Raw genomic sequence first — 13424 nt, forward strand, 5'->3', positions numbered from 1 at the left:
CCATCCTCTTTTCACCAGGACAGTCCAGCGCAGGGTCTGTATGGGAACCGAGGGTAAGGAAGCCCTCAAGTAAACTAACAAGTTCTCCCTTCCCAAGTAGCACAAAGATAAAACCATCTGTGTTTTCATTCCAATTAAAGTGAATTAGCAATGATTCAGTTCCGGTTTGTTTTTGGATGCATATTGGCTTCAGCTTTTCTATGTCTTTTTCTTATAAAAGTTCATTTCATGCTATCTCTGATAACTTTGTTTGCCTGAAACACAATTAATTAGATACCAAATGGGCTGCACTGCAATTCCAAGTGTTAGAGGCAAGGAAATCCCTTCTCCTCAGCTCACATTCCACTTACCTGCCACACCAGTACACCCCACTCTATAAGGAACACTGAAAAAGGAGTTAATGAAATTGCTAATGGAGGAACACGTTCCTTTCAAGCAGGAATTAAACTGGAGTTTTAGCTGTACAGAATTAGGCATTCCCTCCAACTTTTACATGGATGCATCTGTATTAATTTATGCAGCTGTTTAGTTACAAGTGTTGCAAGCTGATTGTAAGTTATCAGTATGTGCCTTGTACTGTAAACTGTCATTGTAATAAATTTAATAATCATAATCCATCTGTAGATGTCTCTTGTGCCTCTCTCTTATGGGGAGTTTCACGCTGGCCTGCAATAGGTCTCTTTTCATTAGAGCAAAGATAACAGTTCCAGGATGAGCAGTCCAATTTACTACATCAGCACGGCCTCTGACAAAAAGCAGAGTATTTTGTTTGCTCTCTGAACCCCATCTACTGTGAAATGCTCCACTTTCATTCTATTCCAACAGCAGAACCAACATGACGTTTGTTTAGACAGAGTATCAAAAATCATCTACACTCGGTCTAAGAGCCTAGCTACCCGACTAAAGCAAGTATAAAGCTTGTTCCACTTCAGGTCTTTAACTGCATTTAAAGTTTGCACTGACATTTTAACTCAGATCACCAAGTTTGCTGAACAAAATATTAGAGAAAATACCAGAGCTGACTGATGATGACAGCGCACACAGAACATCTCAAGAACTCAAACTCTGTCTACACTTTGACTTTGAGATTAAGAAAATAAAGACTGTCTCTGTTCTCACTACTGAACACCTGCTGACAGGAAAGATGGTTTTGAAGAGAAACAGAAAAAGGAAACCAAACACTGTATTTCTTTTCCTATATCACAAAGAAAGGGTAGAAGATCAGAAAAAAATCCAATTGGTTCTATTCTGAGAAATATACTTTATGACGTGTCAGAAAGGAGCCCAGGAGTTTTGGCAGCATTTACCAAAACTATGCTACAAAAGTACAAATGACTCAGCTGTTCTTCCTACTACAAACTGCTGTAGTGAAGTGAATCACACCATGTGCTTTCCTAACACATTTCAAGTCTCCCAAAAAGCAGGAAATGACCAACTTATAAGATCTGTGCTATGAAAATTATATTTGTGAAAGCACCACAGAAGTTTTTAGAAGAATTACTACATCAGAAGTTTATTGGAAAATAAAATAAGTTGAAGTGATCTGGAGGAGAAAAAAAGACACCAGTCCAACATCTTCAAATACCGCACAGGAACAGGAGCAGCCACAGATGCAAAAATGAAGAGCTGCTTACCTCTGGAAGGCCTCAGGTAGGCAGGGATCTCCAACAAGATGCCTCACCTCCCCTGCCAGCCCTTACATGAGGTCTGGGAAGGGGTGGATCCTGGCTTTATCCCTTCTGGTCACTCAGGTGAATTGCTTGCACCTGAGCTCCCCTGGGTTGGCCCTGCCCTCCCACCAGGTGCTCAATTACTGGTTCAAGACATGACTTAGCATTGCCACCACACAAATAACAACAGGAAAAAAGAACATTGTGAAAAGCATTAAGAACACAACCTATGAACTGTGACTGTTGTCAGATATCCTACTTACCAAGTTATAGTGCAAAGATAACTTCTTGCTTATGGATGGACAGATGGACATACCTAAAATACTACCTCCAGAACAAGCAGACATGAATGCAATACATGAGAAAAGTCTGAAATACCTTATTTCACACACAAAAAAAAGATGACATTATTACCTATATAACAGCATTCAAAATGACCCACACGTTGGACACAGTATGTACCTTGCACTTTATTTCTGTACATCAGGTCCCTAAAACTAAACCCAAACGTATTTACAAAATCCATATGTCAATATGCATTAGCTTACAAAACACCACGTTACATACAGGGATTGTTTTCCAGGCTGTTCCGTTGCCATTTTCCCCTCTTTTACAGGTGTTTATGATTTTTGAGAGCATTGCTGGGTGCTGATAACTCTTGGTAAGGCCTGAGACTCTCAAAGCATTAAGAGCTTAGGAGTTCATTCTGATCCAACTGCAGAGGATAGGAGCTGCCTGTGGGAGCATTCTCACCTGAGCTGTTCAGTATTCCTATAACTCCCCAGAATCTTCAGATGAAAAATACTGAAGACAAAGCTGGACTGATTTAGACAAATTTAATACTTTGACTGCACAAACTGATGGAGGGTGTGCATCAAGTGATCAATGAATCCATTTCAAAAGATATGGGCTTTCTACTATAGCACATAAAATGTATTTTATGAAACCTAAAAATAAATAGGAAGCTCTTCTGTACAAACGTCCATGAAGCAGCGGATTTTCCTCTTGGTTGAGAAACCAAGAGTTTTTGTCCACTACAGTGACATTAATCTTCTTCTTTCTCAATGTAAGATTTAGCACCAACACGTGCCATCTGCCTTGCCAAGTACCGGTCCCTTGCTGACATGACAGTCTCTTCATTGCTCCGTTTGGCAAATTTGCTCATGCTCTCAGCTGGTTTTTGTGTCTGTTCTTTCTCCTCTTTCTCCCCTTCTCCATCCTTACGTTTCTGCCCAGACAAATTCCCAGAGCTGGAGCTTTTCTTCTCATCCACCTCTCTCTCTCTTCCCTTTCTCTCCTTTTCCAGATCAGTGTCATCGTTTTCTAAAGCTGCAGGACTGCTTTCCCTCCTGTCCCTGTATTTTTCATCACTACTAGCTTTCTCTCTCCTCTCCTTTGAACGATCTTCCTTCTCTCTGCATTTCTCCCCTCTTTCCTTCTCTCTGTCACTGGATCTATCTTTACCACTTCTTATTCTTTCTTTTTCTCGTTCCTTTTCCGAACACTTCTCCTCTCTCTCCTTTGCCTTCCTCCATTCTCTACCATGCCCCTCCCTCTCTTTTCTTTCCTTCTCCCTTTGTTTATCATCTTGCTCTTCCCTTCTCCTGTAATAGTCTTTACCAGTGTGATCCCCATATCTGTGTCGCTCTTCCTTTTCCTTCTGGTGATCCTTTTCATGGGTCCTACTTCTCTGATAGTCTTTTCCCCTGCATTGTTCATCACAGCCCTTTCTGCTTGGTCTGCCCTCTCCCTTCTTTGTAACATGGTTTGTCTGGTCTTTTGTGCGCAGCTCTTCCTCCGCACTGGACGAACTCGGTGACCTGGAATGCCTCTGGCTCTTGTGACGTTTAGTCTCCTCCTCGCTGCTCTCAGAGGAGGCTCTCCTTTTCTTCTTTTTCAAACTCACTTTAACAGATTTATGTCTCTTCTCATCATTACTATCACTTTCTAAGTCAGTATCAGCATCTGGATTATCTTCTTCTTTAGCAGAAGGTTTGAGCCTTTGTCTTTCATATGGGCCTTTGCTCCTTTGGCTGGATTCATCATAACAACTGTCAGATTTATCTTCCTTTATCCTACATTTTTTATGTTAAAAAAGAAGAGGAAAAAAAAACATTACACAGCCAGAAATCTCAGACTTCTCTATAGGTTGACTTCTGATCAGGACTTCAACAGGACTGTAAACAAAAGATGCAGCTGAAAAAGTCTACGGCAGCAAATCTATTTGGTGCTCAGGTTCCAGGAATCTAGCATAAACCATTTCTATGAAAGATCTGCATCTAGTTCATTGGTGAATGCAAGTTGATGGATTTATCTAAAAGAGTGAGTAAGGTTAATATCTGCAGTCTCTATCTAAGGAACAGAACAGAGATTTGCATTCTTGTTTGAGCTTTCTGGCAAGCGACACATTTTTTCCTCTGTTTTTTCCCCTATTCTTATCAGATAGTCACTCAGAGGAGAAGCAGGTTGGATGTTTCAATGATAGAGGCAGGAACATAGCTTCTGTAAGTAGATTTTTAATCCAGTAGTTCTGAAGATGTCATTCTTGCAGCTTAACAAAAATCAGTTCCTTTTAGCAGCTCATAGATTTGTACATAAAAAAGATGATCCATGAAGGACAAATTTTGGCACTAGGCAGAACAGGTTATGCTCAGTCACACTTTCCTGACTGGTAAGGAAATACATGTTCCATTACACACAAGCTCTCCTAACCAGCTACAACAATCTGTGGTAAATTCTGATGGATCAGCACACCACCTATTATTTCCAGTGTGTGGCATATCCTTATAGCAAACAACCTACAATTCCTTTATTTCACACAGCCAAGTAACTTAACTGTGAGCACATTCTTCATGTAAGGACTTTCTTTCTAACCCACTCTCAGATTCAGTACAGCTTTTATGAAAGCTGCATTTTCTTTGTGATAGCAAACACTTACTCAGTGAGATTGAGGTCTGAAGACCATCCCAAATGAATTTTAACCTGAATTAACTGTTATAAATGGTCATTTGTTGCATATAATGAACACATATCCCCTTCAACATATTCATCTACAGGACAGGATTTCACCATCTCAGCTACATAAATAACTCAGCCTCATCTCATTACTTTGCCTTGGACTGTGTATATATTAAGATCTTAAAATTCTCCATCTGAACATTCACAGTTTATTTGATTCATTTCCTTTTACCACAGCATTAGCACTGAATTTGTTTATTTTTCATGAACCTGCAAATGTGGAATGAGTATAAAGTCATTGTTCCATGTTTTTTCCAGATGTTAATACCAAAGTCATTTCTCTTTGATTTGCTTCTCTGCCCATTATGTTACCTTTCGCCTTCCTCGTGATCCAACACACGCAATTTAATGCAGATTGCAAAATATTATGCAAACCAAAGTAAATACAGGTAAGCATAACATGAACTATTACAAGCATGACAGTCTGCTGACACTTTTTAACTTGTCCTCCAAGTTTTTTTGTCTTATCATCTATACCACTGATGATCACTGGACATTTTCCAAATAACTCAATTAAGCATCTGTACCAACTAATCACCCAACCAGTGTGTTATAGCATTCCCTGTCTAATTCTTGCAGTATTTCCATAAGTCTGGAACCACATCCAAGCAGAAGCTGTTTTATATCTGAAGCCCTTCCGAACCGCATCATACCTGGCTTCACGGAAGCTGCACTTTGGCACCTCTTCTTCCCCTACCCTCTGGTTTAAGAGATGTCTGTAGAACCCACTGAGGTCCTTCTGTTTGGTCACATCCAGGTATGCTAAGGGGAAAAAAGCAAGGTTAGATTTACTGTGCTGTAAATACTCACAAGACACAAGTGGTAAAGACAGCAACAAGAATGCTATCTTCATCCCAAGAGGTTTTTAGCCTGAACTGGAATGAGCTCTGAACAAAGTGATCTGACTTCATTGTAGGCCATGCTTGAAACAGCAGACTGACACAGATGGCCTTCAGAGGTCCACTCCAACCTGAATTATCTTGCTCTAGATGCTGAAAATGCAAGGTTACACCTCAACCAATTCTACCTTGTTTGTTATTCTGCTGTGAATTCTAAGTCCTATTTCAATGACTGTTCAATAGATCCTACGTAACACGTGAAATTAGAGAGTGTGAGCATCACTGTACCCCAGGCTTACAAGTCTTCCTTCAAAAACTGACACTTTCTCAAAAATTAAAACCCCAACACACAAATGGAGGAGCTTCCCGTGTTCCTTCAGTAACCTGTACAAGGCAAAATAACAGATGGGAAGTGGGATCCAATTCAGTATCTGCCATCTGCTCCTCTTTGATATTTAAACCGTACCAAGGCTCACAGAAAGACTGGATGACAGTACTGTCTGTCAATACAAGGTCATACTTCTAGGTGGAATTCTGCTGCTTCACTGTTAGTCTCACCCTCCAGAGCTGCCTCTCTTCTTTCTCTTTCCTCCTCCTCAGCCCTCTCTTGCAGCTTCTTCTTATAGGCTGAAGTCACAAAAGCCTCTTTGTCAGCAAATTCTCCTCCCTCCATTTCACGCTCTTTCTGAATTTTTCTTTCCATTCTTTTTTCTTGTTCCTTCTTCCTAATCTCAGCTGCTTTGAGGATATTGTGGATGTATCTGGGCTAAAAGAGAAAGGAAAAAAAGGTATGATGCTGAGAGATAATTAAGGTGACTAAGAAAACACAATTTGGGACTGTTGGAGATGTTGAAGGGAGTTTCTAACAGAAACTAGTCCAACGCATTCTTACACTGACAACAATCTTATATAAACTGTAATTCCCTTTTAGGGAGATTAACAAATACAGAAAAATATGCCATATATTGTAAGCGAGGTGGGAAACTTACAGTCTGCTTCCAGAGAACCACTGGATCAAGGACTCTGAAGTATCTGACTGACTGAACTCTACCACAGTCGCACATTACTACCTTAGGTAACAGCATTTGAGCACAAAACTCGTATGCCCCATTACAGAATCCATTCAGCAAAGCTTAAAAGTTAAGCAGTTAAAGTTACTCCAAGCACAGATAAGACAGAGCTCAGACACAGAGAACACATTTTCCAGCACTGACCTTTTTTTCGTCTCTCCCTGATAATAGCCTGGCACTACTTTCTTTCTTCTTCTGCTGCATCTCATCATAGATACTGTCATATTCATATACTGTAGCATCTTCTGACAAAGCCTTCTGAATTTCCAACTTTGTCTAAATCAAGACAAAATAAAACAAAGCATGTGGGGTGGGAGCTGACACAAGAATGAAGCATGAAATTAAAGGCAGTAATTTCCCAATCTGCCACAGGCACGAAGATCCTTTGTTGCACCTCACCTGCTTCATTGCCTGCTTCTTCAATGCCTCTTTCTGAAGACTTTCACCAACGGATGGCTGCAAGAAGAAAAGATTGCAGAAACAAAATTAATCACATTGACACAGCTCACAACTATATATAAGCAGTTTCTTTCTATTAGGGAGTCTCTCACTTCAATACTATTTGTCTGCAAGCAAGAACAACTAGAAATTCATTCACAGGCACACAGTGGATCTGCCTCTTTCCTGGGCAAAGTACTGCAGCACTTCAACACACAGGTCTTGCATAAAAGTGGTGATGGATTTAAGAACACAGTTTTAACAACCAGTTTGCCTCAAAAGCCACAAACAATTCAATGTCATTTCACAAAACAAGCGGTCTCAGTTAAGAAGCACCCAGAGATCTGTGGAAACTGTTCTGTCCCAACACCATTCTCCAACCACCACCAAAAAGTCAGGAAGACGACCTGTCCCCCACAGCAGCACGGGTCAGCCTGGTGGTGTGAGGAGCTGGCACATCAGCAGCCAGACTTCTAGCCAAGGCCAGCTACAGCCAATGCTGAAACAAATTCCTAAGGCAGGATGATTGCCCTGCACATTCTCATCAACCCTAAACTTCTTTTAGTCGTTGCTAGAATAAAAGTAAAACACAGAACCCCCCCCCCCCCCAACCAAATGAACCAAACTTGGAGTTATACCCTCCTGCCAATTTATGCATCAAAATCATTTTAATGTTCTCACATATTTATACTGCAGAATACAGAAGGATGAATCTTCTCAGTGATGTTATAATTGTATTTCCAATAGTCTGTGACAGTTCAGTGCTGCTCAGAACACACTTGCACATATTGGCTCAGAGAAGCAGCAGTGCTGAGCAGGCACTCTTACTGACAGCAGAATGAGAACAGCATTCAGAGCAAGAACCAAACACCCGAAAGGATTTGGCAAGACTCTGAGTTGATCAGTATCATTGGTTCTGTACTTTTAACAGCAAGAATGCTGCTGATGGGAGCAGCACGTACTTCAAGCACTCACGTTTAGCTGCTCAGCATTAATATGCTGGAAAACAGCAGCATTAATCCTCCCTAAAAAAAAAACATATCTGCTACTAAAAACGTTTTCTCATCACCACAATTTCTATAAGCACATGAACAAACCAACCCTGAGTTTTAGTCAGTTTTGTCTTTCAATTAGTGCTGAACTGGCCCGCACATCTCTTTCCTCAACCAGTAGGCAGTGCTGTTTATTAAGTACATTCACTATAAATGAAAGGGCTTGTTTCCTTGTGTCTGCCATGAAGGTTTGGGGCAGATGGGAGTGTGATGCTCACCCAGCTCCAGCCCCTGCTCTCCAATGGTTCTGGGATGCTCACATTTGCAGCACAGGACAGTACTGAGCCCTAAGGAGTCTCTGCATGCAGACAACAGAAAGCACAGACTCCACTGAAGACAGACCAGACCCTGCAGCTGTATTTACAGAACACCAAAATATCTGGTGACCAGAAATATTGCATAGACTGTTTTCCCTGTCTGCCCACGTGAGATGAACGAGTTGATCTGCAGACACAAAGGCAGCAGTAACAGACAATCTCATTATTGCACACACGCCTGTAAGGAAGCCCACCTGCGATATGTTTGCCTCGAATGGCAGCAAGTTTACAACAAACACCTTCCCTAAAGGTTTATGGCTGACAATTTCCTGTTGTGCCCTGAGCTCTGATAGATGAGAACTTCCTGTTCTTTTGTATTGTTTTTACTTATCAACTGCCCATTTATTAAAGGCCTATAAGCTCGGCGATCTGTCTCACACTCGTACTGCACTCAAGCTATTCTTCCAAAGCACAAAGCTTGTAGTTTTAATATCTGCTGGAAGGAAAAGATACTTTAACCCTCTCCTGTAAAAGCACACATGCAAACAAACAAACTTCAAAACGAGACTCTGAAGTCTACCTGCCCTACAAGGCCAGGGCAGAAAGCTCTGATGGGAACAAAAAGACAACAAATAGAACAAAGGGCCTCAGTCTATGAGCACTCTCACTGTTCTCTCCCATTTCTTAGAGAAAAAAGAACATGAAAAATAAGTCCATATGGCAGTCAATCTCCTTGGCACACACTCCCAGCTTCCAGCAACCCATAGCAGAAGATTTCCTGCACAGGAGGATGCACCTGGGCCACTGTTGGACACCACGAGCATCCCTTTGTTTGACTCATCCATTTCTGAGCCCATTTATAGCTCTGGCCGCACCGCAGCGTCCCGTGGCGATGGGTTCCACATCTGCATCACACACTGTCTGGACAAAAACAACTTCCTTTTGTTTCCATGAAACCAGTTCATTCCATGATATGTTCTGCTGCTCATATTATGAGAAACAGCAAACCTGCTTTACTTTCTCTGGATCATTTTTGCTTTTCCATGCTTCCTCCACACTCACTTCTCCACTTTGCTCAGGGATCTCTGCCACAGCCCCTCAGTCTGTTTGCTCTTGTGCTGCATGAACCCCAGTTCTTATCACTACTCAGCTTTTTTTTTTTCCCAGACATTGCATTTTTGGGCTTTTTTGGAAAGGAACTGTAAGCAAGAACAAAAATGGGTTTACAACCCAATGCAGTTTTCTTTTCAGTTCCAGTTTCTTTATGTTTGCTCCAATGCTCCTCCTCTCTTTTGGGGGGGTCACTAAAACAAGCCAGCCCCCCACCAGCCAACACTCACAGAACATCCCCACTGCCACCACCATGTCCCCCTGCACTGAGCACCCAATGCAATCTGTGTGCATTTTGGTTTTTATCTACACTGCCATCCTGAAGCAACAGATCAGTTCTGAAGGTTGCTTGGTACGGTGCAGGTGATTCTAGTTCAATAAACAGACATTTTAATGCTGCAAAATGAGTCTCAACTTCCAGAGATACTCCCAGCTAAATGGTAAATGAAGAACAGAGCGCAGAGCAGCGCACGGGGGAAGTGACCACTGCTTCTTGAGACACAACGTGAATAAGGGGGTAATGTGAGATACAGCATGTGAACAAGGGGGTGATGTTTGTGGAGAAAATGAACAGACCACAAGCAGCAGCAAACCACAATGAAAGCTCATTTCTCACATCTCCCTTTGCTGATGCATCACCTGCTCTCCACTAAAGGCTCTCCGCAGGTTGACCACCTTCCCTCCATATCTAAAGACAGTAACAACCCCTGCTTATGAAGGCAAATAACTCAGAACCAGGGCAGCCAGGAAGAACTGCAACCACCTGCTTCAGTTGTCCCATTCAACACTGATCAAAAATATCTCAAGAAGATTTCCATCCAAGATGTTCTGCTTGCTATGAACTAACCCAAGAACATCTTCATTGCTGGCTAACGCCCACTGATGTACTTTGCCACAGTCACATTTTAAACTCCTGCAGCAAAGGTACAGGCAAAGCCTTAATAAAATACACACATAACATTAAAAAAAAAAAGGAGGCAAAAGTTTGGTATCTCACATATAATCACAGCCCAAGTCAGGTGTGCAGATTTCCCAGCACAAACTTTATTAGAGTTCAGTTAAAAATACATAATCTCCAGACGTTTGAGATGTAGTTCTGAGTGATAAGCCAGCAGACAGGAAATGAAACCCCTCCCAAATGCAGCTCCTTATCTTGAAAGCTCTGAAATTATTATTGAACTAATAAAGTAATTTTGCTTTTTTTAAAAGTGATCCTTTTTTGATAAAGGCAGTTATGAGATTATTACATTTTGCTGGGAATGTACCACACCAATGCACAGGACAACTTTTAAGAGTCTTTATAACAGGCTGGTAGTGAATGTCAGCTTTTCTGATAGAACAGATCAAGGATTTTTTACGTACAAGTTAGCTGGCAGCACCATACACTGCTACTATTACTGTTATTGTAATTGTTATCATTCATTTTACTCCGAAAATTAAAAAGAGAAAACACAGAAGTGAAAAACAAGTCACCTCCCAGCCAGGAGGGTTTCCAGCCCTACCATCTGAGGTATCATGACAACCCATCATCTGAAGCTCATTCCTGGATGTACAGAAAGACACCAAATCCCAAACTGCCACAGAAAGGAAAGTACTGCTGCCCCGGAGGGCAGTGCATCCTATCGTCCCTATTAGCTGTGCTCAGAGGAAAGCCTCTCCTTAGAGCCAAGCTGGCAGCTATGAGCTGAAGCAGAGGAACACCTCCACACGGTGCTGAGGATGCAGCTGGGTGAGGTGAGAGATGGCATGTCAGACATGTTCACATCCTCTGCACTTCCTACAAGCTGCAGTTTCACATTCGAGGCTGACTGGATATCACTGGGAAGCCCTCAGCCCTCTCCTGCACTGTACAAAGGCAGCTCCAACGCCCTCAGCAGCAGCAGATGGGATTCAGCCTCTCCCAGAGGTTGGCAATTGTTAGATTTGGGCTTATTGTCACAAAACATAAGAGCTACCAGTTCAATAAAAAAACATTTACGATGTTTGGTTATAGGAATTAGCAACTGACAAATATTATTTGATGCTTAATTAGCACTGTTCTTTGCAACTACACAATCAAAACAATGTTTTCTGGGCTTTGGGTAAAAAATAAAGTATAACACACACGTAATGACATTATGATCAAACTATCACAGACAATTTCTGATTGATACTAGCCAGTAAACTGCAGCCTCATCTCCAGAAACAGAGAAAGAAGTTGCAACCTTAGCACTTATCCATATAGAGACAAATCACCTCCACAGCTCTGAGTTCCTACCCTTTACCCATAGACTACAAAGCTACTGCCTTTAAATTCTTCAAAACTTCTGTTTAAGATCAGGGCTATCTGTAAGCACCCAAACAGCCTAAATGCTGAGCCAGTTCTTGGGTGCATCCCACAGAGCACTCCATCCTGAAGTGTAATTTTTAGAGTGCAGCCCCCTCTACTGGAACAAGCAGAAAGTTTATATTTTCATTCTAACATTTCAAAAGCAAATAAAGAGTACATAAAAGAACACTATGAATGTCATGCAGTGGAGTCATACACCTCCGAGCACCAACAAAGCTTGTGGTCACTGAAATCCTGCACACAGTGTTATCTCTTATTAGCAGAATTGAGTGCTTTGAGAGCTACGTATCATCCACATCCAAATGATTGTCTCTCAGTACCACGGCCATGAGCAGATGCGCACATTAGGGCAGTAAGCAAATCACTTACAGAACACAGTGCAAGTATCAGAAGAAAACTGTTGAACTGACCTCATCATCAGAGTCATCTGCAAACACTGAGAGCTTGTTAGAAGCCAGATTCTTCTGCTGCAATTTCTTGGGCATAATAAGCCCATACCTAGGGAAGAATGCTGAAAATCAATTTTCATGCTATGTACACATAGCAGGTTTCAAAACAGAGCTCTGCTATTTACAACTCTAGAAACAGAAGATGAGCAGCACTACAATGTATAGAGCACAGCTCAGGGCAGTGCTGATGGCAGCACAGCCTGCCAGCTTCTCCCACTGCCACCATCAGCCTTTTTCCACACAAAATTTAGGGATAAAACTACCCATCTTCCTAAATTAGGCCACAAATACTTTCTTAAATGATTTTTCTTTCTTCCTTCCTCAGGGAAAGAAGAAACAATTTTAACTCCCAAAGGACCGACCCACACCCAATGCTCTGTAGACACACTTTTGGACAGCAACGTGCACTACCAACGTACAGGTGCAGCTGGGGCAATCAGCCAGCTCACATCACATCACAAGGCAAACAATCAGCCAGGCCCTGCATTCAGCTCACGGCCCAGTTCTGAGGTGGGGCAGCCCAGTTCTGAGGTGGCGGTTGGGCCGCGCCGGGAGCACGGCGGTTTCTGTGCGAATCCTGAAGGGATTCTGCTTCGTTGGAGTTAAAAATTCCCTCAGCGCCTTCGCAGCCGCCCCCCGCCCCTTCCCACGTATAGTTTTTGTGGGTTTTTTTACTTTATAAGGAACACAGTTTTACGAGTTTTACGTTCAGGCCAACGCGGCGAAGCCGCTACCCGCCAACAAACACCGACTGGGACGACCGAGCGCTCCGGTAGCGCCATCCCCGGCCGGAGGTGGGGCGGGACCCGGCTCGTGCCCGTCCTCGGCGGCGACCCCATGGCGCCCCTCGGTTACCGCCACCCCGCCGCGGCCCGCACTCACTGCTTGCTTAGAGCCGCCATCTTGTCCCGGCAGCCGCTGGGCACAGCCGCCTGCTGCTCCGCGGCCGCAGATTCCTCCTGTCTCTGCTGCTTTCCACTTCCCTCTCTCTGGGCGCTCCCGCCGCGCCGATCTCGCTTTTTGCTCCAGAAGGGTCGCGGAGAGCGAGCGGAAAGGCACAGAGCTAGCAGATGAATTTTGTAACAGCGGAATGGCGAGTGGCGAAAATGCCGCTGCGGATAGGCAGCGATCTGCAGCGCGCGCGTCCCCGCGCCCCTCCCCCACCCGCCGGCGGGTGCTGCGGGACCGGCGT

At 43.0% G+C, this 13424-nt stretch overlaps 1 protein-coding gene across 1 annotated transcript; it reads right to left on the reverse strand.

The window, feature by feature from the left end:
- Window positions 1-2120: 2120 nt before the first annotated feature.
- Window positions 2121-13354, reverse strand: NSRP1 (nuclear speckle splicing regulatory protein 1). The gene is made up of 7 exons (XM_052688577.1): window positions 13115-13354; window positions 12194-12281; window positions 6997-7053; window positions 6742-6873; window positions 6086-6293; window positions 5342-5450; window positions 2121-3745 (listed from the first exon to the last, which is right to left on the reverse strand). Exons 1-7 carry the CDS (start codon window positions 13132-13134, stop codon window positions 2716-2718), a joined length of 1644 nt encoding a protein of 547 aa, XP_052544537.1. The 5' UTR covers window positions 13135-13354; the 3' UTR covers window positions 2121-2715.
- Window positions 13355-13424: the final 70 nt, after the last annotated feature.

The sequence above is a fragment of the Tympanuchus pallidicinctus genome, unplaced genomic scaffold (assembly GCF_026119805.1).
Source record: "Tympanuchus pallidicinctus isolate F22 unplaced genomic scaffold, pur_lepc_1.0 scaffold24, whole genome shotgun sequence".
NCBI lineage: Eukaryota > Metazoa > Chordata > Aves > Galliformes > Phasianidae > Tympanuchus > Tympanuchus pallidicinctus.